Source organism: Lepisma saccharinum, chromosome 13 (genome assembly GCF_977018435.1).
Source record: "Lepisma saccharinum chromosome 13, izLepSacc3.1, whole genome shotgun sequence".
In the NCBI taxonomy this organism is placed as follows: domain Eukaryota; kingdom Metazoa; phylum Arthropoda; class Insecta; order Zygentoma; family Lepismatidae; genus Lepisma; species Lepisma saccharinum.
In genome coordinates this window covers 59,992,169-60,018,807 of record NC_139241.1, presented here as the reverse complement: position 1 = coordinate 60,018,807, position 26,639 = coordinate 59,992,169, and the positions used below count along the sequence as shown (strand labels likewise).

The window sequence follows — 26,639 nt, the reverse complement described above, 5'->3', positions numbered from 1 at the left end:
TACATCACATTTTTTTTTTGGGGGGGGAGGAAGTCTTAACAATAAATATATTCTTTTGTCATTCCAGTATGCCACAACTTCATGTGCAAATAAATGAAAAAATAAAGACAGAACTCAATTCATGTTAATTGCTGCCATATGTAGCTGGTTCCATTTGTTGACTTTATGAACAGATAGGCTTTAAAGTAGGATTCGAACTACCTCAAGTAGGTATTGATTCTAAGCAGCTTGATTACAAGGTGACATTATCACTATGCCATCATCCATACAAAAACTTGTACGGAATGTCTCATAAAGCCATATTGTTACGAGCTCATAATATTACTGTCCCATTTCTGTGTATTTTTTGAACTTCTGTGCAGCATGCATGTAAAAATAAAGGAGACTTCCCAATCTGATAATCATTTTGATACACCCTGTATGAAAATTCAGAGTGTTGTTGTAGATATGCAAGCTGCAACAAGGTCCAAGACACATTGTGTGGAGTATAATCTCTTATCATCATGTTTGCACAAGAATCATGTAGTTTCTTCATTATTTTGAACAGTACCAGAGTTCTGCATAACAGAAAAATGACTACACTTACAAGATACTGAACAGGTTAAAAAAAATAATAGAAAAACATATGCACTCCAACCTCTTCTACTGTACAAGAGTATAATTATTGTTTGTCAGTTATAACAAGAGTGAACACTGGCAATATATTATAAATATCAACACTTTGAAAGCATTTACAAAAATCATAGCATTTTGTGGAGTACAATATTTTCTGTTACATTACTAATTATAGAATTCTTAAAAACTAAATTATAAGCATATATTCTGCTTAAGCACAAAGCATATATGAACATGCAGTATGGAATATGCAGATACAATGGTGGTAAATTGAATAATATTGAACACACGCAATAAATATTTGTTATAATACTATACAGAAAATAATATCGGAAACACATTTTATGTGATGTAAATGATTAATAATTGTCAGAATTGCCACACTGGACACCTGCCACAATTTATTTACCATGCTGTAATGTAATACAAATTCTTCTAACCATTATAAGGAATGTCTCTCTTGACACCCTGACACACAGAGTAAGCAATTCATAAGAGGTGCATGCATGAGCGAAATCTGTATTTGTAAACAGGAAATGTTCCTTGCATCACGTATCTGCTTAATTAATCACAATTCACATATGCATGCTTGTTATGCAGTTGTGAGCAGATGCATGAATAGTATATCGGATCAATCCAAGGAAGTGATCCAATGTCTGCTACTCGACCATTTTTTTAAAATTAATGCATACAATTGCTCCTACGTATCCTTAGTTCAAATACAATTATCATCTCTGAAACAAGAACCATTCTAATCGGCACACTTGAGAGTGCATTTACAATTTCTGTAAACTTTCTTTATAATTACATCATGTGGCACTCGGGTTGCCAGATTTGTCCTCTTTGGACTTCTTAACAAGGAATGGTTGAATTGTTGTTTTAAGTTCAATTTATGCACCAAAACTCTTATTGGCACTGAATCTAGTTTAAAGTGGGATCTGAACCAATGTGCCATGTACCTTAAACGAGTATTTAACCTGGGACTCCTTTATTACAAGGAGACAATGTTGCCACTATGCCATCAGGGAGGTCAGGACAAGGAACGGACAGGGTCTGGAAGAATATGTGGCAGGCCATGGTACTCATTTGCCAGGGGTCATATTCAAACATTAACAAGTAAATGGCATTCCTTTCTGTACAATTTGGTACTAATAATATTAATATAAAATTTAATTAATTTTCCTTTACATTATTAAGATTAATCTCACACTATCCTTATGAAGAATATGAAAACAGCTTAGATAAAAGTAAGGCTTATTTTTAGAAGTAATATATACTGCAAGCAAATATGAAATAAAATATTATTTACCTCCATATTAGCCTTTTTATATTCAATAGGCAGTGTAAATATTTCCGTGTATTTTGTCTGTTTTAGCACCACTCCCAGTTATGTCCTACAGTTAAAATTTTTACTGAAAGCAGCTACTATAGAGTACTTCAATGTTGGTAAGAATAAGAATTTTAATATTATCCAGGCTCCTGGGGGAAAAGTGGTTAGAACAGCATGCTACGTCATCAGAAGTCCTGGGTTAGAATACAAACATGGGCATGGGTGGTGTTTGTGTGTACATTCGTCAATTTCATCATACCATCACTCATCCTCATCTTTGTGATTAGCCAAAAGTGGCAGAAATGTGAAGTAAAATAAACCAAATCAATCACCAAAATTTTAGCAATTTGCTCATCACGGATATTTCAACCTAAACATGATCAAAAATAAGTCTGCAGTTCGACCATGCTCTAAAAACAGAAGGGGTTGCCACAAATTCCATTACAGGGTACAACATTACTAGTAGGTAGGTTTATTGTAATTGTAACAATGTGCTCCAACAATTAAACCAGGCTTATAATGATGACCTGAAAAGGACATGTTTAAGAAAATATGGCATGCATTTTTTTTTGGGCTTGATTTTGCTACATAAAGAAGAGATTGACAGAAATTATTATAAATGCATGAATTGTAGTATCAAGTGTGCAGATTAGAATTGTTTTTGCTCCAAGAATCTATAAGATAATAAATGGATAAATATCTCTAAGCACTAAAAACACTAAGTGATGGAAAAAGGACTGATATTTCTAAATCACATGCAATAAAAAAAATTGAAATTTTCAACTTTTACTACAGAGCCATTAATTTCAAACTAAACCACTTCTGTTTGGATTGATCCATATGTAAAATAATAGGGAGGGGATGAAGTGTGAACAGTACATGAAAGTCTGTTTGTATATAAATAAAATTTGAAGTTTCAATTTTACCATAATAAATCACAATTGCATAAGTAATTCTGAGTAAATTTGTCTAAGAGATATCACAATCGGAAATGCTTAGAAGGTGATTATCCATTCTGATAAAAGGCAAATTCCTACACCACATTTTGTTACATATGCTTGAGAAACACCATCTACAATTCGAGGGAGGTGCATATGATCACTTTTTTCCTACATAAGGGACCTTCAATAAAGAATGACCAATCTTTTGATTAGTTGTTTGAACTCTAATGACTGTTTACAAGCAGGACCAGTTCAATAAAACCAGTTTAATCTTCCAACAAGTGGCTCATATCAATTAACGACAATTTCTGATCGACATTTTTCACTACACCTTGCTTCGGCTACTTCAGCAAGTAAAACCAAGCAGAAGAGACAACAGACAATTCAGCAACAGGAGTGCACCTAGTGGCCAGCAGCATAACAGCGCAGAATTGGCGTCACCAGAAATTTTAATATGGGGTCAGATCATTGATAAAACTTGAATTTCTTTGAATTGTTGTTTTAAGTCCACTTTATGCACAGAGAGGCTAAACGGGACTAAACCTACAGTTTAAAGTGGAATCTGAACCACTGTGCAATGTACCTGTATTGAACCCGGGATCCTTTGATTATAAGGCAACAATGTTACCACAATGTCATTGTTTTGGGAGGCTCCATTGATAAAACTTGATTAGTAGAAATAAGAACAATAATAATTATCATGATTATAATTATTATTCTGTAATAATAACAATTGCAATTAAAATAAACCCATCTCATTCAGGACTTTGCTACTTGAACCAACAGATGAGTGAATATCCAGCACAATTCATTGGCAATATTTTTTCCACATTTCAATAAAATTTGTGTACTGAATTTCATAGTTATTGTATTTTCATAACTTTTACACACCTTTTTAAAATAAATTTTACTCAAAGTTTATGTTGCAATTTCCCTGCACAGACTGGAAGCAGTGCAAAGTGGACTACTACAAGTTCCAATGTAGATGGTGATAGTGGCCAGAGAAATTAATCGAATTAAACAAACAGGTACGCGGATACGTAAGGACGTGTGCATATTAATTATTAACACTGTTCATTATGCTTATTTATTGTGTTGCAGAGACTAACTTCAATTCAGAACATGAGAGAATTCTTTGCAATAGTTTCACCCATGCTGATGTATTGTTTCATAAGAAATAAGTATCTGATCTGTCGGTCCCTTAAGTTGTTTCTGCACCATCAAATTAAACGTGAACAAGTCATTGAATTCTATGTTTAAAGGAAATGACGTCAGTCTACATATCATGCTGCTTCTCGTATTCATGGTTACTGTCCAACAATTTCTAAATAGGAATAGCTTGATTGTCGGCCAATCAGAGCACATGCTATTCAAATAGATTACTGAAAAGGAGCATTGAGGTACCGAATCCTATTTATTGAAAAGAAGCACTGAGGTACAGAATCCTATTTATTTCTATTCTGTAATAAAAGTGACACATAGATTGAAACACCTGTGACGTGTTTTGTGACTTGCGAGAAAGGAAAGGAGAAGCGGAGGAACATCTGTGTTTATTTAATATCAATTATACAACAAAGAATGATGTATATTTCCACAACGGTGAGTAATGTGATAACAGAAGATATTCAACAACCAATATTTTGTGTTGATATTGAATTGAAGTTTAGATAAACACATAAAAACAACGAAAAACAACTATCTGGATATCTGTGGAAATGAGATTTTTATAAAATTATTTTATGTTCACGTTGTTTTTCTGGTGTGTCATTTACACTATTAATACTGATAAAATACATCAACAGCAATCATACTTATTTCAAGTTTCTGATATGCCCTACATCTTCGGAAAGAAAATTATTACCTTTGTTATGGCATATTGCTAGTCTATTTATTTCCTTTCATGCCATACATGCTGCCGCATTTTGGTAAAATGTGAACTTGTCCAATTTTTCTTTGATTGTGTACATGTGCAGTTTCAGAACATTAAAAATTTCCAATATGAATACTGTTCAACGACTTTCAATTGTCGATTGTAAGTGTTCAATTCAACGACTTGTTTGTGATTTATTTGATTGTGTACAAACAGCTTCATAGAATAGAATGTGAAAATGACCCATTATAATAAATACATTAAAAGCCACTCCTCTAACTGAACAGGCTTCAACGTGAAGTGATTGACACTGACTGCATGCAAAGCAGCTCCTGCCACATTACACAATTCATTAAAGATAGGTTGTTGTTCGTTGATGTCCTCTCGCTTATAATACATTACAGAATATGTAAAGAACATACATATATGACCTTGTATACTACTGAGAGTTGTATAGTCTTCTGCAAAAATCTATCCGAAAAAGATACTGTGATTAAATACACAGAATAAGGAGTCTGAGGAACTTCCCTTGGAAGAAGGCACTAAGAGTGACATATAGAATCATTTTACTAACCAATATAGGAACTTTTCATTCAAGTTCAGTTAAAACAAAATTACCATTTGCAATATTTCTACAAATCAAACATACCTTATAGAAATTACCGTACAGGTACGAAAAAATCACAATATTACCAACATAGCATAATATGGCTTCAAAGTAACAACTTTCACTTCACAAGTTCTTGTACTTCTATCTCCATGTAAAAAATAAATATCACAAGCTCCCTCTAAAAAAAATAATGAAAATGAATACCTTACCTCATAAAGTTTGTCACAAATGGAATATTTCTAGATTCGAAGTTACATCACAATTAAAACGAGGTAATGTTAACATTTCAAATATTGAATATATGACATTTTTTTTATATGATATGATGGTTCACATACATATATATTTTAAAAATACACTTGGTCAGACTAGGCATTCCGATGAACTCAGTACTTATGCACAAACAATCACAATAATATACTGCTGGACAATGAAAACCGGACACTTTAATATTTGACATCTGAATTGCAATAACAGCTCGCAGGTATATTACAGAATGTTCGGCAGATCATGTAGTACCATATGCACCATTCATAGGCTCGGACTTTGTTTATGCATTCGTACTTAATTCAGTTTCTGCAACATTTAGTTAGCCCTTGTACCAGAGCTTTTATCGACCCATTGCGTTATCACAAAAAATGCAAGTGTCCGGTTTTTTTTGTCCAGCAGTATATATATTTATCTATATACACAGTTAAATAATTAAAAATTGAATGAAGGAGGAATGTGGTGTAAAAAATTTAGTAATACAGGTCCTCCACACAGAGTAGATTGAATCTTACTAATTTTAGTATATAAATAAAAGCTCTTGTGGACGGAGAAGTATGGAAATCTTAAATAAAATTAATAAAACAGATTCCAACTTATTGCCAGTCTAGCGCCAACATCTTGCAAAGTTACATAAGTGGGAGTTAATAACAATTAGTTACTTACAGTTCTGGACAGAGAAAGAAACATCGAACTCTATCTCCTTCCCAAACTTGTTGGGGTTCAAAGTGGTAACTTAAGACACCGATGTTATTTTAAGGAGCATACACAGCGGAGCCGGTCAGCAGGGCATTTCTTTTAATTCAGTACACATTTTCCATTAGTTTTCTTCAACAAAATGCTGATATCATAGCTGACTCTCTCTTAGATAAGGTGGGGGAGAATCAGTTGGGGGGGTTAATGATCATGAACAGAAAAAGAAAATACTTCTTTATAGGCTTGGCAACGTGGTCAAGGCTGAGAATTTTATTATATTTGCATACAACTTGTTCATCTTAAGGAACAAATATTTTGGTGCTATAATCTTAGTAAGATGGAATCTGTTTTGAACAATGAGAAAACAAGCACTTATGCTCTAATATTAGGGAAGAAAACATCAGAAGGGATTGAAGTTTAACAACTCCCAACACTATCTTTCTTGTCCTTCAAAAGATAAACATTCATATTGTCTTTTCCTTTAACATACACTGATCCACGTGGTTCAAATTCATATCTTTCCTCCAGTATTGGCAAGCACGCTTCACCTACCTGTATCCTTCCCTTGATGCCCGTTGAATCCATGCGACTTGCAATGTTCACCGCATCTCCCCATATGTCGTAGTACAATTTTGTCGTACCGATCACACCTGATGTAACATCTCCATGGTTGTATCCAATTCTGAGGATAAGGTTAAATTCTAAAAGATCACGGTTGAAATTATCGATGACCTTCTGAAGATTCATGGCAAAGTTCACCAACTCGAACAAGTGTTGATATTTGTGAGTGCTCTCCTTCCGTACTTGAGGATTCAAACCGGATGCCGCCATGAACGTGCTCCCGATGGTCTTTATCTTTTCCACGTTTCTGTACTGTGGTTCTCTCAGAAGCTCGTCAAAGTCTCCGATCAGCTCGTTCAGCACACGCAAATATTCTTTCCCTCCGAGATAAGACTCGTCGTACATTTCATTGAAGTTAACTATGCTGGCAAAAATAATACCAACTTCCTTATGATTTTCAGAGTATTTTGCCGTACTCTTCAACTGCTCCGCAACATGCTTCGGTATGATATTATGCAGTAACCAATCAGCTTGGTCCTTCATCACTTGAACCCTTGCTTTATCTCTTGCTGCAACAACATTACCATGGAAACTGAGTCGGTAACTTATTTCAAACTCGCGATTCAGGAACCAAACAAGGCAAAGAAGGAGAAAAATATCCACAACAATTTCTTCATGAAAATGGTGCTCCGAACTATAAACTTCACTCAGAGTTTTATTTCCAACAGTACTATTATCACTAGTTATATTAGAATACTTGTTCTGGTGACTATCAAAAGGGCACGGACAAACCTTGGAGGCAACTAGTATTACAAATAAAATTCCCGCACTACTAGCTAGGGTGCTTTTCATCCAACAATTTAGTTGCGTGAAGTTACAAAAGTGCACGAGGCCAACAATAAACAACACGCAAAAAAATTGCGCCGATCCTTTGACTTCGACAAAGTTTGTGCATGAGAAATTTGTAAACACCGAAATCACTGGTAAACTTACTAAAATGGCTCCACATATATGCCAGGGATACCACTGGATGCACAGGTCATACAAGGTTTTTATGCAGCTGCCGGTCTGTCGTGGACCCAGTAGTTGTCTGATGCACAATAAAACAATGAAAAGCTGACAGAAAGTCGCCAGGAAGCAAAAAATTAGCCACAGCAAGGGGTGGTCGTACAATACAAACAGAGAAAATGAAATAATTATATACACTACCGCAGAGACTAAAATGTCGAAGTAAGTGTTGAAGCGTGACGAAGCGAGGGTCGGAGGAGAGTCCTTGTCTTCTCGGCGATGCGCGTGGGTTCGATATTCCTTTTCCATTTCCGGCTGAATGAAGAACAGAGTGAGTTGACTGAGTGGAGGCTTCACGAAGTAGCTCCTGTGGGAGGAGTTGTCTTGCACGCACTTTATGAGTTGAAGGTCTGACTGCTTTCTCAGTTGGTGGAAACAGGTGATGGATTCATTCAGGGGCACGGTCACATTGTGGCAGTTGTCACGATCACAGTTGCCATGCTCTGAAAATTAGGGATGAGACAGATTAATCGGTACTGCTGTGTGGATTTTAACACACACACACACAGCTCTGGACTGTGTAATTAAGAGGGGAAGTCATTAAATAACAGGAATTTTATTGTAAAGTTCATGGAGATTTATGCACAACGAAAATTTGTATTTCGGAACTCCAACATGCCATAAAGATGCCGTGACGATCAAGCAGTATTCGCCCGCACAGTAGCTTGTGCAACATGGCTGCTCCACTGTTGACTTGCACTGTAGAACGAAGTGTTATTGCTAATAGTTGCTGTAGGCATATCAGTGTTATCGGTAAACTTAGCAATAATTTTACCAATCTGACATCTCTATGAATACCCTGTGATTTTGTGTAAAATTCTGCCATTTTGTTGTTATTTTTAGGAGTGTAAATGCATAATCTGTATACTCTGGCCTTGTAAAGTAAAAGTTTGAACATGCTCTTCTTCTTCAAAAGGCAAAGCCTACTGCAGCCATCTAGTTACAAACATTAATTGAGGAGATTGATGAACTATTCACACCATCCTGGAATGGATTACGTTCGTTATATGATGCAGCACTGTATTCAAATAATGAAATGGAAAATAATTTAAACCATAACTTGAAATTGCAGTCAATGGTCAAATTTATGCATGCCTTGCAAAGCTCTATACCATTCTTTTACAGTACAGTACAATGAATGATTTGAAATGTACTTTAATTTACCGAAATAAAATTTATAACAAATATAAAACTTTCTGGGTTTTATTTGCACTTCTGACACATGGAACAACTACTGCAATTACTGATAACTAGATCAGAAGTTTGGCGAAATGTCTCCCCCTTCCCCTCCATTACATTTATTGGTAAAATTTTTTATGTCGTTGCTAACATTCTTGAAGCTTTTTCATTTTGCCTATTTTGTACCCTACTGCTAATTTTTAATTTTAATGCCCTTTTTTTCCATTTTCAATGGCATTTTAGAATGATTTTTAAAAAAGTATACCTGTATAACTTATTTTTCTTTCAAAAAGTTATTTATTAGCATGTTATGGTGTTGCCAGAGCAATTATAAAGCTGGAAAAAAGGGGTGAAACTCTTATAGCATCCATGAAAGTTTTTGAGGTATTGGTGACGTAGCTGATCGAAGTGCCAGGAGAAAAAAGGTAGCTGTTGCAGAATTGATTGATTGATTGAGTTAAAATTTCTGGGTGCGTCGGCACTTAAGGATATTTCGCACCCTTCCATGAATACGGGAAAATATCCCTTATCTAAAATTCTGACAGAGCTTAAAAAAGGGGTGTAAAGAGCCCCTTGGGGAAAACTAAAAGTGCAAGGTTGTAAAAAGACCTGCACGAGACATACACAACACATTAAAAAGTCAGAACGAACTACAAACCTCCTTACAGACAGTGGAAGAGTCCAGCTCTTCGCAAAAAACTAAAAACATGTGATAAAATACTGCTGTCATCACCCAAGAGGGATGACAAACAGCCGGAAAGGTTAAAAGTCTGCCGGAGGTAAGCAAGATCGACACATTCAACGAGAATGTGTCGGATGCTTAAAATAACATTACAAGTACGACACAACGGAGGGTCCAGCCCTTGGAGCAGGTGACCATGCGTTAGACGGCTGTGTCCTATACGCATGCGGGTAAGAATAACTTCTTCTCGCCGAGAGGGACGGGATGAGGAACGCCAAGCACCTATGGTGGGCTTAACAGCGTGAAGCTTGTTCCCCGTTTCCGTATCCCAATCGGCCTGCCAAGTGTCAAGAAGGCGACAACGGAACACGTTCTGCAGGTCGCTAGCAGGCAAAAGGTGGACGAGAACATCGCCGTCTGCATCAGCAGACTTGGCGGCAGCATCAGCTGCTTCGTCCCTCTGGATGCCCACGTGGCTAGGGACCCAACAGAAGTGTACATCCACACTGGCTGATAAGGACACAAGCCGTCTGAATATGCGTTGCGCTACCAGATGCCGGGAATACGGCGAATCCAGAGACTGCAACACGCTGGTCGAATCACAGCACACCAGGACTTTCTTCAGACCATTGACGTCTGCAAAGTCCAGTGCCTTTAGGATGGCATACAACTCTGCCGTATAGATGGAACAGGCAGGATGTAGCGAGTAACTGGAACTCTGAGAGTCTAGGACGAAGGCGCAACCAACTGATTCGACTGTCTTGGACCCATCCGTGTAAAACACATTAAAATTGGGGTGCTTCGCACGAAGTTCTAAAAACCTTTGCTGGTATACAACCATTGGTGTCTCTGACTTTGGAAGGGCAGTCAGAGAAAAATCGATAGAAGGTGCAGGAAACTGCCAGGTAGGGAGAGGCGGAATGAGTGGAGAGACGCCAGGAAGATCACTGTCAACACCACGTGCTGACAGGATCTCGTCTGCACGAACACCAAATGGTCTAGTGGCACTAGGGCGGAGCCGATACCTTGCCAGCCTATTCTCGTCTGAGATGGTGTGAAATGAGGGATGTGATAGGGCTGGTACGAAAGGCACCAGAGCACACACGTATACCAGCATGGTGGACGGTGTCTAGCATGCGAAGTCTAGATGGGCGGGCAGAAGAATACACAACACATCCATAATCAAGCTTCGACCTGATGAGTGCACGATACAAGCGAAGCAGTACCGTCCTATCAGCACCCCAGGAAGTATGGGATAAAACACGTAAAAGGTTGAGAACTCGAAGACAAGAGAACTTTAACTGGCGAAGGTGAGGTAGCCATGTTAATTTCTTATCGAAAATGAGGCCCAGGAAGCGGACCTCATTCACGAAGCACAGGGGAGACTTCCCCATGTACAGGTCAGGATCTAAATGACATGTACGCTGACGACAAAAGTGAACACACACGGATTTCTCGGATGAGAAGGTGAAACCTGTTTGGGAGGACCACTCAACCAAACGGTTTATCGTCAGTTGGAGTTGACGAGAAGCTGACGCGAGATTCCGTGAGCGACAAAAGATCGTGAGGTCGTCTACATAGAGGAGGCCATGTACAGGGGAAAGAATGTTTGCCATAACACTGTTCACTGCTATGGCAAACAGAGTCACACTTAAAACGCTGCCCTGTGGGACACCGTTCTCTTGTTCGTGAAGATCCGAAAAGGAGTTCCCAACACGTACGCGGAAAAAACGATCTGTTAAAAAGTTTTTAATAAAGTACGTCATATGGCCACGGACGCCCCAAGAATGGAGCTGCTTTAGGATGCCAAAGCGCCACGTTGTGTCATATGCCTTTTGGAGGTCAAAGAAAACTGCAACTAAATGTTCCTTGTTGAGGAATGCATCCTGAATATGTGTTTCCAGCTGAACCAGATGGTCCAGTGTGGAACGGTTGGAGCGAAAACCACATTGAAAATTACTTATCAAGCAGTTTTCCTCCAAAAACCAGGTGAGACGCTTGTTGATCATGCGTCCCATCAACTTGCACACACAGCTAGTTAAGGCAATAGGCCTATAACTCAAGGCTGCGGTGCGTTCTTAACCTGGTTTCAGGATAGGAACGATAATTGCTTCTTTCCAGGACGAAGGGAAAGAGTCCTCCAACCAAAGACTGTTGAATACCGCCAAAAGGAAATTTTTGGCTCCAATGGGCAGATGACGAAGCATCTAATAGTGGATCTTGTCCACTCCAGGAGCTGTATTCTTAGAATCTCGAAGCGCCTGATAGAACTCCCGTTCAGTGAATGGAGAGTTGTAAGGCTCAGTGTTATGACTTCGAAAAACTAGAGGGTGTCGTTCCTGACGGTCCTTCTCACGGCGGAAACGTGGTTCATAATTTTCCGAGCTAGAGGCATCAGAAAACTGCGTGGCCAAGATATTAGCAATGTCTCCGGATTCGGTGTACAACGTCCCATCGTGCTCCAGAGCGCTCAGAGGAGTAGATGCACCCCCCTGGATGCGACGTACTTTGGTCCAAACGGCTTTCGACGAAGCCTGCTTCGTCAGAGAAGACACGTATTGGACCCAGCATGCCTTCTTACTGGCTCGAATGAGCTGACGGGCACGGGCACGTTTAATGCGGAACTGCTCGAGGTTTGCGGCAGTGTGGTTCCTATTAAATCGATCTAGGGCATGATCGCGGTCCTTGATGGCTGCACTGATATCCGCAGTCCACCAGGGGACTGGGCGTCGCCTCGCAGGTCCACTGGGATGTGGAATGGAGGTGCGTGCAGCATCATGCACTCGTGATACAAATATATCTAAGGCGTCGATTGGTGGTAGAGTCGACGCAAGATCGACTTCAAGGTCCACTGCACGCTCGAAGGCACCCCAGTCTGCCCGACTGAGATGCCAGTGAGGGTGTTGTTCACGTGAATGCTGAAGATGTTCCAGAGTAAGAAAGAGTGGGAAGTGATCACTCCCACAGAGATCAGGGTGAACGCTCCAAGATGTGGTAGGAGCAAGGCTGGGACTGCAGAAGGACAAGTCCAACGCAGAGTGTGTGCCTGAGGAAGGACTGAAATATGTGGGAGTCCCATCATTCAGCAACGTTAAAGCTGATGCCTCACGGAATTGATCTACAATTTGACCCTGGGGCTCTGTACGAACGGAGCCCCACAAACGATGGTAGGAATTAAAATCGCCCAAAAGAACTACAGGAGACGGAAGTTGCTCGAATATAGACAGGAGGTCCTCAAGAGAGAATCGCTCCTCCCTTGTGAAGTAGACACAGCAAACGGATATTGGCTGTGGTAGATGGACACGCACGGCGACAGCTTGGAGGGGGGTGGTGAGAAAGATTGGCATTGAGTGGATGTTATCTCGAACACCGATTGCAACACCGTGTGCACGACGACCCTCAGGAAGCTTGTCGGTGCGGTAAAGCGTGTATCCGTTCAAAATCGCTGATTCATTTGGACGAAATTGTGTCTCTTGGAGACATATGATGGCAGGGTCAAATTCAGATATAAGAATTTGCAGTTCCTCGAGATGCGTTCGGAAACCGTTAAGGTTCCATTGGAGACAATAAGCCATATCTGTAGGTAAGATTGTAACCTTTTGAGGCGTACTCTATTTCTAGGCCCTGTCACCTTGATAAATTCTTCATCCGCCACTTCGTCCTGTATCATGTCCTCGGGTAAGGACACAGAGGGCGAAGGGGATGAAGGGGGAGTGGGGGCGGGTGCTTTTAGCGCCCGTCGGGCAGCTTTGAGCTGCACCTTAAGTTTCAGGGTGGTGGCTGTCACCCTGACTGGAGAGCTAGTAGACTTCAGAAAATGTTCTTTATTATACACTTGCTTGAATTTCTTCTCTGTGGAGTGAGTAGTGGTTGCTGGTTTCTTCGGAGCGGGGTGAGCTGCTCCGGGAATACTTGTTGTCTGAGTGGACACGTCGCTGGTTTGGATGCCAATACTGCGACGGGCAAGAGCATTTGAAGCAGCTGTAGCGAATGGCACAGGTAGAGGAGTGCGTACACTTTCACGGAGACGTCTTTTTGCTTCGCCGGCAGAGATTTTCTCGGTCACAACCAACTCTCGGATCTTCTTTTCCTCTTGGAAAGAGGGGCAGTCGCGATGCCAGACTGGGTGCTTGCCTTTGCAATTGACGCATGAGGGACCAGATGAGCAAGGCTCGGTCCCATGGTCAGGCTCGCTACATTTGCCACAAATGGCAGTGGTGGCCTTGCAAGAAGGCTGAGTGTGCCCGAAGTGCTGGCATTTGAAACATCGCATCGGGTTCGGGATGTACGGCCGGACATGGAGGTTGTAATAACCAGCCCGTACCTCATCCGGGAGAGTGGTCGTTTTAAAGGTGAGAATGAGCGAAGCTGTCGGTAAAAGTTCTCCGGATTTTTTGGTCTTGATTCGCTGCACTGCTGTTACATGTTGATCGGAGAGCTCTTGAAGGATTTCTTCTTCTGTGCAATTCAAAAGATCCGTGACGTATAACACCTTTACAACTGTTCAGTTGACGGTGAGGTTCTACCTGAACAGGAAAGTCGCCCAAGGTCGTACGCTTAAGGAGGAGGTTAGTCTGGCGATCTGTACTGGTCTGAATGAGAAGGCTTCCATTGCGCAGTTTTTTGATGTCAGGGACATCACTTCCAGTGGCATAGTCCACTTGCTTCTTTATAAGGAATGGTGACAGGTCCTTTAATGTTTTTGCTCCATTTCTCTTCGTGCTTGTACATTCATCGTTCGTCTCTTTCTTTTCCACAATGCTTATTACAAGGTAACGCGGCACTGACGTGACGTTCCCTGTCTTTTCCAATAAACTCGTCGGGCTCAAAGGCCTCTGACGCTTTGAGGGTTTCCCCCCGTTAAAAGGTGATTTAGTTCCCATAAACTAAGATTTTTAAGTGGAGGGTCCATAAATTGTCCCCTCGACATGCCCTCTATGCCGAGGAAGGCCTACCCCCAAAAATGGAGGCTACTCGAGGACCAAACCAAAATCCCCGAGGCCACGTTCGCGACTGCACCTACCCCTGCAGCCAACACTGTCCCATCGGCACGTGCAACTCACACCTTGGGATAGGTTTTTTTTTATCGAGGTTGTCTCCTCTAGCAGGACCCTTAGTTATAGGGAGGTCAAAGATATGGAGATGAATGACGTGATGGAATGGTGAAAACGTGAGATATGGATGTGAAGAATGAGTGCAATGATGAGATGAAAATGACCTCCCTACCTTAGTTTCTTAGAGGGAGGTCAAAGATATGGAGATGAATGACGTGATGGAATGGTGAAAAACGTGAGATATGGATATGAAGAATGGGTGAAATGACGAGATGAAAATTGACCTCCCTACTAAGCCCCCTCGCCCCGTCAAGGCAGTCCTACATGGAGGGGGAGCTGTTGCAGAAAAGTGCAAACGTGTAACGAGTACACATGTGGAATTGGAAAGATTGCAAACAATAAGTGATATTCTTAAAGGTTGAAATATTTTTCCTGATGATAAGAACCCAGTTCTAATAGCCTGTTCCATGTATGGCCCAGTTACTTCTGTTGAAGTAGAGATCATTTTCTCTTACGAAAAGCATTCTTTCTGAGTCGGTTATCTATGAATATTAAAAACTTGCAATATATATATATATATATATATATATATATAAATACAAATTATGAAGGAGACAGTAAACACTTACCACATGAATAGAAATAATTCAATATTTCGCGATCTGAGTCGCATTTTCAAGAAGGAAGATAAAAGATCGACGACACTTTGAGTAGAGGCACAGAATACTGACCGTAGCGTCTCTATGGTCAGTGTTGCCAGAAACAGTTGATAGGAAACACGAAGTACTTTACCCAGTGTTTACTGTAAGGTGGGTGGGTAGTTTCGGGGAGGAGAGGAAAGAGTTACTGGTTGGCTAGGTTGAGTCCAGGGGGTATAGTGGCGTGCATGCCTGCTATATAGGCCCTTTCCCATCGCCTGTGGAAAGATGTGTCAGAGCGGGGGAGGGGGGGGGGGGGTAAAAGATGGATGATGGCAACACGGAAGCAGTTATTGAAGGTGGTGTTATGGCTGTTGGTGTGGATGGCAACTGTGAAATCGGAGTTTTGGGTGGAGGTTTCGCCTAGGTAGAAGTTGCCGCAGATTTGGCAGATGAGGGTGTAAATTAGGTTGGATGAGTGGCAGGTGCCCTTAGGGTGAAGGGTGAACTCATCTGCTGCTGTGGGGATCAGGAGGGTGGGGGAGGTGATGAGTATGGGGCAGGTCTTGCATCTGGGTTTGTTGCATCTGTGGGCTGGGGGAAGTGGTGCAGAAGGGGTGGGAGTGTTTCGGACCAAGATGTTTTGGAGGTTGGGGGGGCGACAGAAGATGACCCTAGGTTTATCCCGAAAGATGTCTCTGGTATCAGGATCACTGTGCAGGATGGGGAGGAGGGAGTGGAGGGTATGTCTGAATTTTGTAATGTGAGGGTGGTATTGGGTGATGAGAGTTGGATGGTTGGTTTTGGGTTGTTTGGTGCGGTTGTGGGAGTTGGCTCTAGTGATTTGTTTGTTGATGAGGGTGGAGGGGTAGCCACGGTTGGTTAGGGCTTGGTGCAGGCGTAGGTTGTAGTTTTGGCGGGATGAGGGGGATGAGTTGAGGCGCTGGCCTCTGAGGGCAAGGGAAAATGGGATGGCTTTTTTGGTGTGGTAGGGGTGTGAGCTGGAGTAGTGGAGATACTGGAGGTGGTTGGTCGGTTTGATGTGTATGGATGTTTCCAAGTGGTCTCCTGCAATGTGCATGTCCACATCTCGGAAGGTCACTTGGTCTTTGGAGTGGAACCAGGTGAATTTGAGGGTAGTGAACTCGTTTAGTCGGTTTAGGAATGTAGTGAGGGAGGGTTCGCCATGTGTCCAGAGGAGAAAAATGTCATCAATGAATCTTAGCCAGAGGAGTGGTTTCAGTTGCTGGGAGTCAAGGAATTCCTGTTCCAGCCTGCCCATGAACAGGTTGGCATAAGAGGGGGCCATGCGGGTACCCATAGCTGTGCCACGTATCTGCAGGTAATGTTGGTCACCGAAGCAGAAGTTGTTGCAGGTAAGTACAAGGTTGGCTAGTTGTATCAGGAAGTGAGTGCTGGGATTGTAGGGTTTGGGTCGGCTGTTAAGGAATGATTCCGTGGCACGGAGGCCATGGGCATGGGGAATATTTGTGTAAAGGGATGTGACATCAACTGTTGTGAGGATGGTGTTGGGTGGTAGGGATGGTAAGTTTTGGATGATGTTGAGGAAGTGGTTGGTGTCACGGAGGTAGGAGGGCAGGGCTTGGACGTGAGTGTCTAGAAAGGCTGAAATGCGTTCAGTGGGTGAATTGTAGCTGGACACAATGGGTCTCCCAGGGTTGTTCGGTTTGTGAATTTTCGGGAGGAGGTAGAAAGTGGGGGTGCGGGGGTTGTCAGGTATGAGTGAGGAGATGGTGGAATTGGATAGGCCTTCAGGGGGTCCTCGGGAGAGGACAAAATCCCGAATTTTGTCTAGGTGTGTGGTAGATGAATCAGAGAGTTGACGGGAGGCTTCCGCCATGTAGTCAGAGGAGTTCATGACTACTGTGGTGGACCCTTTATCTACGGGGAGGATTTTGATGTCTGGGTTGTTGCGGAGGGACCGGAGGGCTTGGTGCTGGGCTGGGGTTAGATTGTGGTGGGAAGAGGAGTTTTGGAGGTATGTACTGTCGGAAACATTGTTAACAAGAGAGGTGATGTATCTTTCGAGGGGGTGGTTGTTGCGAAGGGAGGGGGGATCATGGGGGGAAGGGGGGCAGAATTGGAGGAGACTGGGATGTATGTCTGAGGGATTAGCATTGGAAGGGGGATTCTTGGTCCAAAAATACGTCCACCTAAGTCTGCGGGCGAAAGTTTATATGTCAAATAATAGCCGGAAATTGTTAGGGGTGGAGGCTGGGGAGAAGGTAAGACCTTTGGAAAGAACGTCAATTTCGGTGGTTGTGAGGTTTTGGTTGGAAAGGTTCAAGATGGAGGTGAAGTCAGTGGGTGGTTGGGGGTGAGGAATGTCAGTATGCACATCCACTTTCTACCTCCTCCCGAAAATTCACAAACCGAACAACCCCGGAAGACCCATTGTGTCCAGCTACAATTCACCCACTGAACGCATTTCAGCCTTTCTAGACTCTCACGTCCAAGCCCTGCCCTCCTACCTCCGTGACACCAACCACTTCCTCAACATCATCCAAAACTTACCATCCCTACCACCCAACACCATCCTCACAACAGTTGATGTCACATCCCTTTACACAAATATTCCCCATGCCCATGGCCTCCGTGCCACGGAATCATTCCTTAACAGCCGACCCAAACCCTACAATCCCAGCACTCACTTCCTGATACAACTAGCCAACCTTGTACTTACCTGCAACAACTTCTGCTTCGGTGACCAACATTACCTGCAGATACGTGGCACAGCTATGGGTACCCACATGGCCCCCTCTTATGCCAACCTGTTCATGGGCAGGCTGCAACAGGAATTCCTTGACTCCCAGCAACTGAAACCACTCCTCTGGCTAAGATTCATTAATGACATTTTTCTCCTCTGGACACATGGCGAACCCTCCCTCACTACATTCCTAAACCCACTAAACGAGTTCACTACCCTCAAATTCACCTGGTTCCACTCCAAAGACCAAGTGACCTTCCTAGATGTGGACATCCACATTGCGGGAGACCACTTGGAAACATCCATACACATCAAACCGACCAACCACCTCCAGTATCTCCACTACTCCAGCTCACACCCCTACCACACCAAAAAAGCCATCCCATTTTCCCTTGCCCTCAGAGGCCAGCGCCTCAACTCATCCCCCTCATCCCGCCAAAACTACAACCTATGCCTGCACCAAGCCCTAACCAACCGTGGCTACCCCTCCACCCTCATCAACAAACAAATCACTAGAGCCAACTCCCACAACCGCACCAAACAACCCAAAACCAACCATCCAACTCTCATCACCCAATACCACCCTCACATTACAAAATTCAGACATACCCTCCACTCCCTCCTCCCCATCCTGCACAGTGATCCTGATACCAGAGACATCTTTCGGGATAAACCTACGGTCATCTTCCGTCGCCCCCCCAACCTCCAAAACATCTTGGTCCGAAACACTCCCACCCCTTCTGCACCACTTCCCCCAGCCCACAGATGCAACAAACCCAGATGCAAGACCTGCCCCATACTCATCACCTCCCCCACCCTCCTGATCCCCACAGCAGCAGATGAGTTCACCCTTCACCCTAAGGGCACCTGCCACTCATCCAACCTAATTTACACCCTCATCTGCCAAATCTGCGGCAACTTCTACCTAGGCGAAACCTCCACCCAAAACTCCGATTTCACAGTTGCCATCCACACCAACAGCCATAACACCACCTTCAATAACTGCTTCCGTGTTGCCATCATCCATCTTTTACCCCCCCCCCCTCCCCCGCTCTGACACATCTTTCCACAGGCGATGGGAAAGGGCCTATATAGCAGGCATGCACGCCACTATACCCCCTGGACTCAACCTAGCCAACCAGTAACTCTTTCCTCTCCTCCCTGAAACTACCCACCCACCTTACAGTAAACACTGGGTAAAGTACTTCGTGTTTCCTATCAACTGTTTCTGGCAACACTGACCATAGAGACGCTACGGTCAGTATTCTGTGCCTCTACTCAAAGTGTCGTCGATCTTTTATCTTCCTTCTTGAAAATGCGACTCAGATCGCGAAATATTGAATTATTTCTATTCGTGTGGTAAGTGTTTACTGTCTCCTTCATAATTTGTATTTATCCGCCCTTCTGGCACCATTTCTGACCCTATTCCTGTGTTTATATATATATATAAAGAAACTAGTGGTTATGGCAATCAAGGCAACAAAGGAAACAACATGTTCTTTCCATGTGAATTTTAACTTTTTGAATCAAGTGACTTGAGTCGTCCTCCGTGGCCATGCAGTCTAAGTCGCTGTGCTTTGGAATCCGACTGTGAGATGGCATGGCATGAGTTAGAGTCTACCTGAGTTCAGTCTCTGGGTTCTCGGCCTGTGTATAGGACCGGTGGCAACCCACCATTGTGAGGAAATTGGGAAGCTATGAGTGAATAGCGTAACCCAATCTCTGAAATCTCCTAAACGGCTTAAGGTTTGACGTGTTGACCCGTCACACCAATACAAGTTGAAGATCTCCACACCTCTAGGTAGGATTGTGGGAGGGAGACTGGCAGTTAGGAAATCGGCCTAGGCCCTTGAAGGACTGTCGAGCCATGGGTTATTTATTATTATAAGTGACTTGGAATTTGTCACTTTTTCGGTTTATTGTGCCTATTTTTTTTGGCATTTGGTACATATTTCCCACATTATAAATGCCTTCTTGCATGCTTATTTGAACCAAAATAAATGCCTGATCTTCTAGGCTCTACTGATAACATCATCATTACCTGCTTCATTTTCATTCACAGTTGACTGGCTTGAAGTGTAGTAGCCACTTACTCGGTGCGTCAGTAACTCCCCTTGTGCTATGCCATTCATAACAAATATCTGAAATAAAAGAAGAATCAAATCATTTTTAAAAAGTCACCCAATTACCTCCATGACTTTTCTTGAGATAAATTTACAAGCAAGTCAATAATCTCAACTGTCTCCTATGCCAAAATAACCTCTTGGATGAGTTTATCAGTGGCAATCTTCATGGGTGAACCTGCATCCACCAAAAATTCAAGGCCGAGAGAATAACTTTACAAAATATACCTAGAAATAACCTAGTATGTACATTATTTTTTCAAATCACAGTATAAGTAAGCTACAAAATACATGGAATACTATCGCAGTCAAATTTCTTGGCAATTCTCAGTGTTAATACAACGTTCGCATTGCAAACTTTGATTTATATACAAAAAGAGCTCAGTTGATACCACTGCCAATTCTCTTTACTGATGTCAATACTTGAAAATTGCAGAGTACACACAACACGTAACACAAACCTATTTTACATAGAAAAACCTAGACTTGAAATTCAAAAAAGATGTATCTTCTACAGACTTCCCACGTAATATAATGACCTCCCATCAAGTGTTAACATATTCAATACAGAAAAAAAGGTGTAAATAGATAATATATAGGCAATAGTGCAATTTTGACTAATTTTTGTGTTATTGTTTTCTTTTCTTTCCATTGGTGAAAATTTCAGCGTAAAATGGCTACTTCTGCTGTATCCGATTTTTTTTCAATAAATAAATAAATAAAAAATGCATAAATTGTAGTTGAAAAAAGCTGCATTTTTGAAAAACACACAAAAAAAACCAACAGAAAAATGTTGGTTTTTTTGGCCAATTGCAACTAACTCATTTCACATGCCATTTCACTTGTGAGTTTTGAAACTAGCTAAATAATTTCACAATAGACAGGACCATAGTTTCTAGTTACTAATTTTGCCTTACATGTGTGTGTGTGCATACTCAATGATGTAGTGGTAAGGCTGTTGTCACCCTAACAAAATAGCCCTCAACAAAAGGGGGAAAACCTCAAATAAAGCTTTCAATCATAATAATAAAGATCATAAATTGCTGATTGATTTAGTTTATTTTAAGTTGTTTTCCTGTTACTTTTGGGTAATCACTAAGATGTCGATAAATGGTTGCAAGATGAGATGGATAAGGTGACAATCATAAACATGTATGGATGACACAAGACGAGCCACACAGAGAACAATACTGGCCGCGAGTCCAGATGCCAGTGGAAGAGAGGTTGGCCGTTGTGTGCTGTGATTTTCAAACTTTTAGATCCAAGGTATGACAGATATGATTACACTTCTGATCATAAAAATTCTAATGGAATATTGTGCTCTTATACATAATTACTGTAAAAAGCCTGTATAAATTAAATATTTATACAAATTAGATACTTATTTAAACTTAAGCACCCACCCAGGCATTATTTCCATAAACCACCACTAGTGTTAATCATTAGGTAGCAAAGTTATTGTACTGCAAGACCAGGCAGTACATTAAGATAATAGTCCGAGAGACCAGAGCACAGAAATGCTCAAAATATGTGCTGATGTTCTATCAAATCAACTTCAAAACCAATCCAAAATTTGTGTGCTTCATCTTATACATTCATGCTCCTACTACCCAAAAAATACACTAATACTTTACGATCTTGTATGTTTACAACAGTGAAATTCTAACACCAAACTGTGACAAATCTGCATCACTACAGTGTCCAGATGATAGGTATCCAAAGATATTATAAACTGATTCCTTAACGTTTTCATAAATTTATCTTTTTGAATTACAATACTCAAAGATCATTTACTATTACTCTTATTTCCGTCAAGGCTCCTTGATACTCCAGAAACATAAAAAGGCAATATTCTGCCCACCTATCTTGCAGAATTAGAAATGATTGTAGCGGAGACGTAACCCATGTGTTGTTCGTGTTTAAGAGCTTTCATCTTTACCTTCCAGACAAAGCAATTAAGGTTTGAATGGACCTATGCCCAACACCAGCACAGGCATTTTCGAAATTTTTCTTCTTTCAAAAAGACCGTTATGATATTCCAACTGAAAAATTATGCTTGCTTAGAATTTCTTCTACAGCCTTTACATGGACCTTCATGTGGTTGGCTGTTGCTGTTGTCTAGATAATAGTTTAGTAGACTTACGTAGCCATGAACTCATTGGCATGCGCAGCATTTTCGAAAGGGAGGGGTTACGTACACTTTCTTTGGTAGCCAGCCCTCATTTTGCAATCTTTTCCTACCTTTGACTTTCCTTTTCTTTGTAGGAATACTGGGCCTAAGGGGGAGTTATGACCCCAGACTGTGAAACTATTGTGCATTGTGAGGGAGGGAGGGATGTTTACACTTGAGCTGGGGGGATGGTCCTATGATATAAAATGGTATCAATGGGAGGATGCTTTGTGTAAATGTTCCTAAATGGGGGAAATACACCACTCAAAACACACATTTACCTTTAGTTCAAGCACTGTCCAGCAGGCAGTAGAAATGAAATCCCTATGGGGGTATTGTAGGGATGACCATGAGACAGAAAAAGGAATGGGAATGGGAGAGGGGGGTTAGTGAAGATGCAGGAGAATCAATCAGGTTTGGTTACGGTGATGTTGATATTTGAGGATGGGACAGAGGGTGTGGTGGGGCAAGGAAGACAAAGATGCCAGTGGACGAAAACAAGATGGAGATGGAGGAGGGGGAAGGATCTTCCTGGAGGGCAGAAATCTTTAGCTACCCCTCTGATATGGATTGAGAAAACTTGGGAGAGTTCAGCTTAATGCTGTGGCAGCACTTGTGAATTAACAACAAATCATTTCAATACAAATTCTTATTTCTATGTACCTATCATCTGGACACCAGGTATTTACCATTTCCCCTATACATAACTACATTCCCCAAATTAATTATACAATACAGTGTGAGGAATGTAAGCCAAATGAGACACAGTCATGCACTAATAAAGTGAGTAGAGATTAAAATCTGAAATAAAAAAAGTGAGTTTACTAAAATACTGCAGTATTTCCTGAAGATATAAAGAAAATCATGCAATCTTTAAGGCAGCAGAAAGTGAGATTTTCTTTGTAAAGAAACAACCATCACAACATCCAATTTTGTAAACTTGTGCATAACATTCAGAAGACCACGTTACGGCAGACACCTAAGCAGATAACTGGAGGGAACGCTCTTCTCACCTGCTGCTGGATACTGCTTCGTCTACTATTACTACGAATTCCCGAATCCTTGCGACTATTTATAGACAAATTAACACTCAACTGGTCCTCTGTTACGGGAACTTCTAGGTGACTGACAGTTTCCTCCCCAGTTTTATCTTTGTGTTCAAATATCTTTTTTGAAAGAGAAAAACAAATATATTTATTCCTAAAAATAAAGTATGTGTGTGTTTTAGGAATGGGAAAATTTAATTCACATGTTGACAAGATATTAAAAATGAAAAAAAATTGCAACATGTATGTTGACTTGTCCTCAGAATTTTCAATAACACCTCGGCCCTTCCTCACGGATGGAAGGAAAGAAGTCATGAAAGGGTTAAATCTTGGTGAAAATAGTTAACCTTTAGTGAGAGGAGCATCATGTGTGTATCTATCCTCTCCGAATAAAAAAACTTCTCAAACTGGTTGCAAAGTATATATATAAACCTAGCTCGAGAACCAATCGTCGCAGAGTTGAAATTGTTTATTTTTTCCCCTGGAATGATAGTTTTATTTTAAAGCATAATTGAAATTTATACTTTGTACCTCCCAATGATGAAAGTTAAAAGAATAAAATGGTATTTGGCATGCATCTGTGGCCACCACAACAGACGAAAGTGAATGAAATATGTAGTAGCATTTTATAGGTTTGTCGCGTGTTACTCACAAATCCAGAATATAGAAAAGGAAAGTTAAAAATGTACTTACGTATGTGAGTATAGTGCTCTTATTGTAGAACGACGTTTCAGAGATTGACTATCTCTTTCCTCAGGTTCGTATAAAAACTAAGTACTTGGCATAGTACTGCGTCAAAAATGTAATATGAGGATTGTGGTTAAGGGTTGGTTAGGGTACATTTAAAATATTAAGTTTTTGCTATTAGAAGTACGTAAAAACCAAGTCGTTCCCTAATAAAACTTGTACAGTAGACCTATTCACAGGTAAAAAAGTTTAAAAAGTTAAAATTCTAAAAAACCTGCATAAATCACAATGCAACCTGCAGGTTTGGCCTTTCCTACCCAACTGTGCTTATCTATCCACATGAAGGTCAATTCTCAACGAATATTTCCCCTCCCCTTAATTTTCTCGTTTCCCCTTATTACGTCACAAATCCAACGTGAATTCACGTTCCTCTCTTGCAGCTTGCATAACTTCCGGAGTGACGTGGAAACCGATATTGGGTTCAATCTTCCAGGCTTTATCCCATTTTTTGAGGAAATTGATCCACCCTTCTTCCAAATTTCCTTCGTCCCTATTAAGATTACTCTTCCCCCCCCTACAAATACTCGCTGTCTCATACACATTTCTTCCTAATTTCCTCCCCTCTTTTCTGATTACCTCTTTTTTTGCGATTCTATGCCCACTTTCCAAAATATGTTCTGAGAGACCCGTTTTGGGAACTTTTTCCCTTATGTCCTTTTCATGCTCGCTCCATCTTTTACCCATATTTCGGCCCGTCTGTCCTATGTACTCCTTCCCGCATTGGCATTCTATTCGATAAACCCCCTTCTGTTTTTCCGGTATTTCCCTAGTTGTCTTTCCTTTCTTATAATCGGTGAAGTATTTTTCTACATTCTTTGGTGCTTTCATCCCGCAAACGATTCCAAAATCTCTCGTTATTTTTCCGATTTTTTCCGATACGGATTGATGGTAAGGGATGCCAACGTACTTTACCCTCCTATTTTCGATTTTTTCCCCTTCTTTTTGATCCCCTTCTTTCCTAATAATTTTCCGTGCTCTCTCCGCTATCTTATCCATTTCTCTATTTGTGTATCCATTTTTTAATCCTGTTTTTCTTATCCACCGAATTTCGTTGTCTTTTTCTTTTTCATTATTGCATAGTCTACCGGCCCTAATAAAAAAGTTGAGGAATACGTTTTTCTTTGTTATTTCGGGGTGCGCCGATTCCTTGTTAATATATAAGTTCCCCGATAGGGGTTTATGATGTACCCCTGTTCTAATCCTATTCCCTTCTTTCAAGATACTAAGATCCAGGAAATTGATTTTTCCATCGCTTAAGTTTTCCCTAGTGAAGTTTATTCTTTCGTCTTGTTTTTCTAATTCTTCAAAAACCTTGTTCAGTGCTACCCCCTTTCCTATAATCAAGATATCATCAACGTATCTCCCATAATATTTAATACCCATTCCTGTTTTTTCCAAAGCTGCCTTCTCAATGAAGTGCATAAAAATGCTCGCTACTATACCCGAAATGGGGTTTCCCATCGCCAAGCCTTCTTTTTGTCTATAAATACTGTCATTGACATAGAAAAAGTTATATTCCGTTACAAGGTTATACCATCGTACATATTCCCAAGCAGTTAGGATGTCTATTCCTTTTTCTAACAGCCACCTTAGTAAACAATCTCCCGCCCGCCCCCTCGGTACACTTGGGTATAAGTTAACAACATCAAAACTACTTATTGTATCCTCGTCATCAATTTCCAGATTTTCTATACATTCTTTAACTTCTACGGCATTCCTAACGCTATATTGGGTGTTCTCATTTACCTTCCTTATTCTTTTTACCAGCAATTTTGCTAGCCCATATCCAGGATGTTCGTATGTTGGTATAATAGGTCTAAGTGGTATGCCTTGTTTGTGTGTCTTAGGTATTCCAAAAGCAATTGGTATGTTGCCAACTTTAATTTCCTTAATAAGGATTTTCTTTTCGCTTGTGCCCAATGTAATGCTTGTCTCTACCCCTTTTTTGATCTCTCTTCTAATCTTATTAATAGGGTCTTTCTCTATTTTCTCAAAATCGTTACCTTTAAAGCTATCTTCTAATTTTTGGTGATATTCCTCTCTGTCCATGATAACCATCTTGTTTTCTTTATCAGACCTAATTAGAAATACGTTATTCGCCTTCACCCATTTTCTTACATTTTTTAAATCGCGTCTTAGGTTTTCGTTTACTTTCTCTTTCCATGTTCTATCTCCCCCTTTCATGTTCGTTTCCTTTTTAATTTCTTTTTGCAAGTGTTGTTCTACAATATTACGTATCCTTTGTCTAACCTCAGTTTTATCCTCCCTTTCGTCAATAGTTGTTACGATCGTTTCTGCTGCTATTATGAATTCC

At 41.0% G+C, this 26,639-nt stretch overlaps 1 protein-coding gene across 3 annotated transcripts in view; it reads right to left on the bottom strand.

The window, feature by feature from the left end:
- Positions 1 to 224: 224 nt before the first annotated feature.
- Positions 225 to 26,639, bottom strand: part of Ac13E (Adenylyl cyclase 13E) — a 58,583-nt gene continuing 32,168 nt past the window's right edge. For 2 of the 3 annotated variants that reach the window (XM_083134254.1, XM_083134255.1), the window contains exons 5-7: positions 23,546 to 23,698; positions 20,281 to 20,380; positions 225 to 8,401 (exon numbers count right to left, since the gene is read on the bottom strand). In XM_083134254.1, coding sequence (XP_082990380.1) covers positions 6,747 to 8,401; positions 20,281 to 20,380; positions 23,546 to 23,698 — 1,908 coding nt within the window. In that variant the 3' untranslated portion in view covers positions 225 to 6,746. The remainder of the gene's footprint in view (positions 8,402 to 20,280; positions 20,381 to 23,545; positions 23,699 to 26,639) is intronic. The other variant, XM_083134256.1, reaches the window with a different exon arrangement.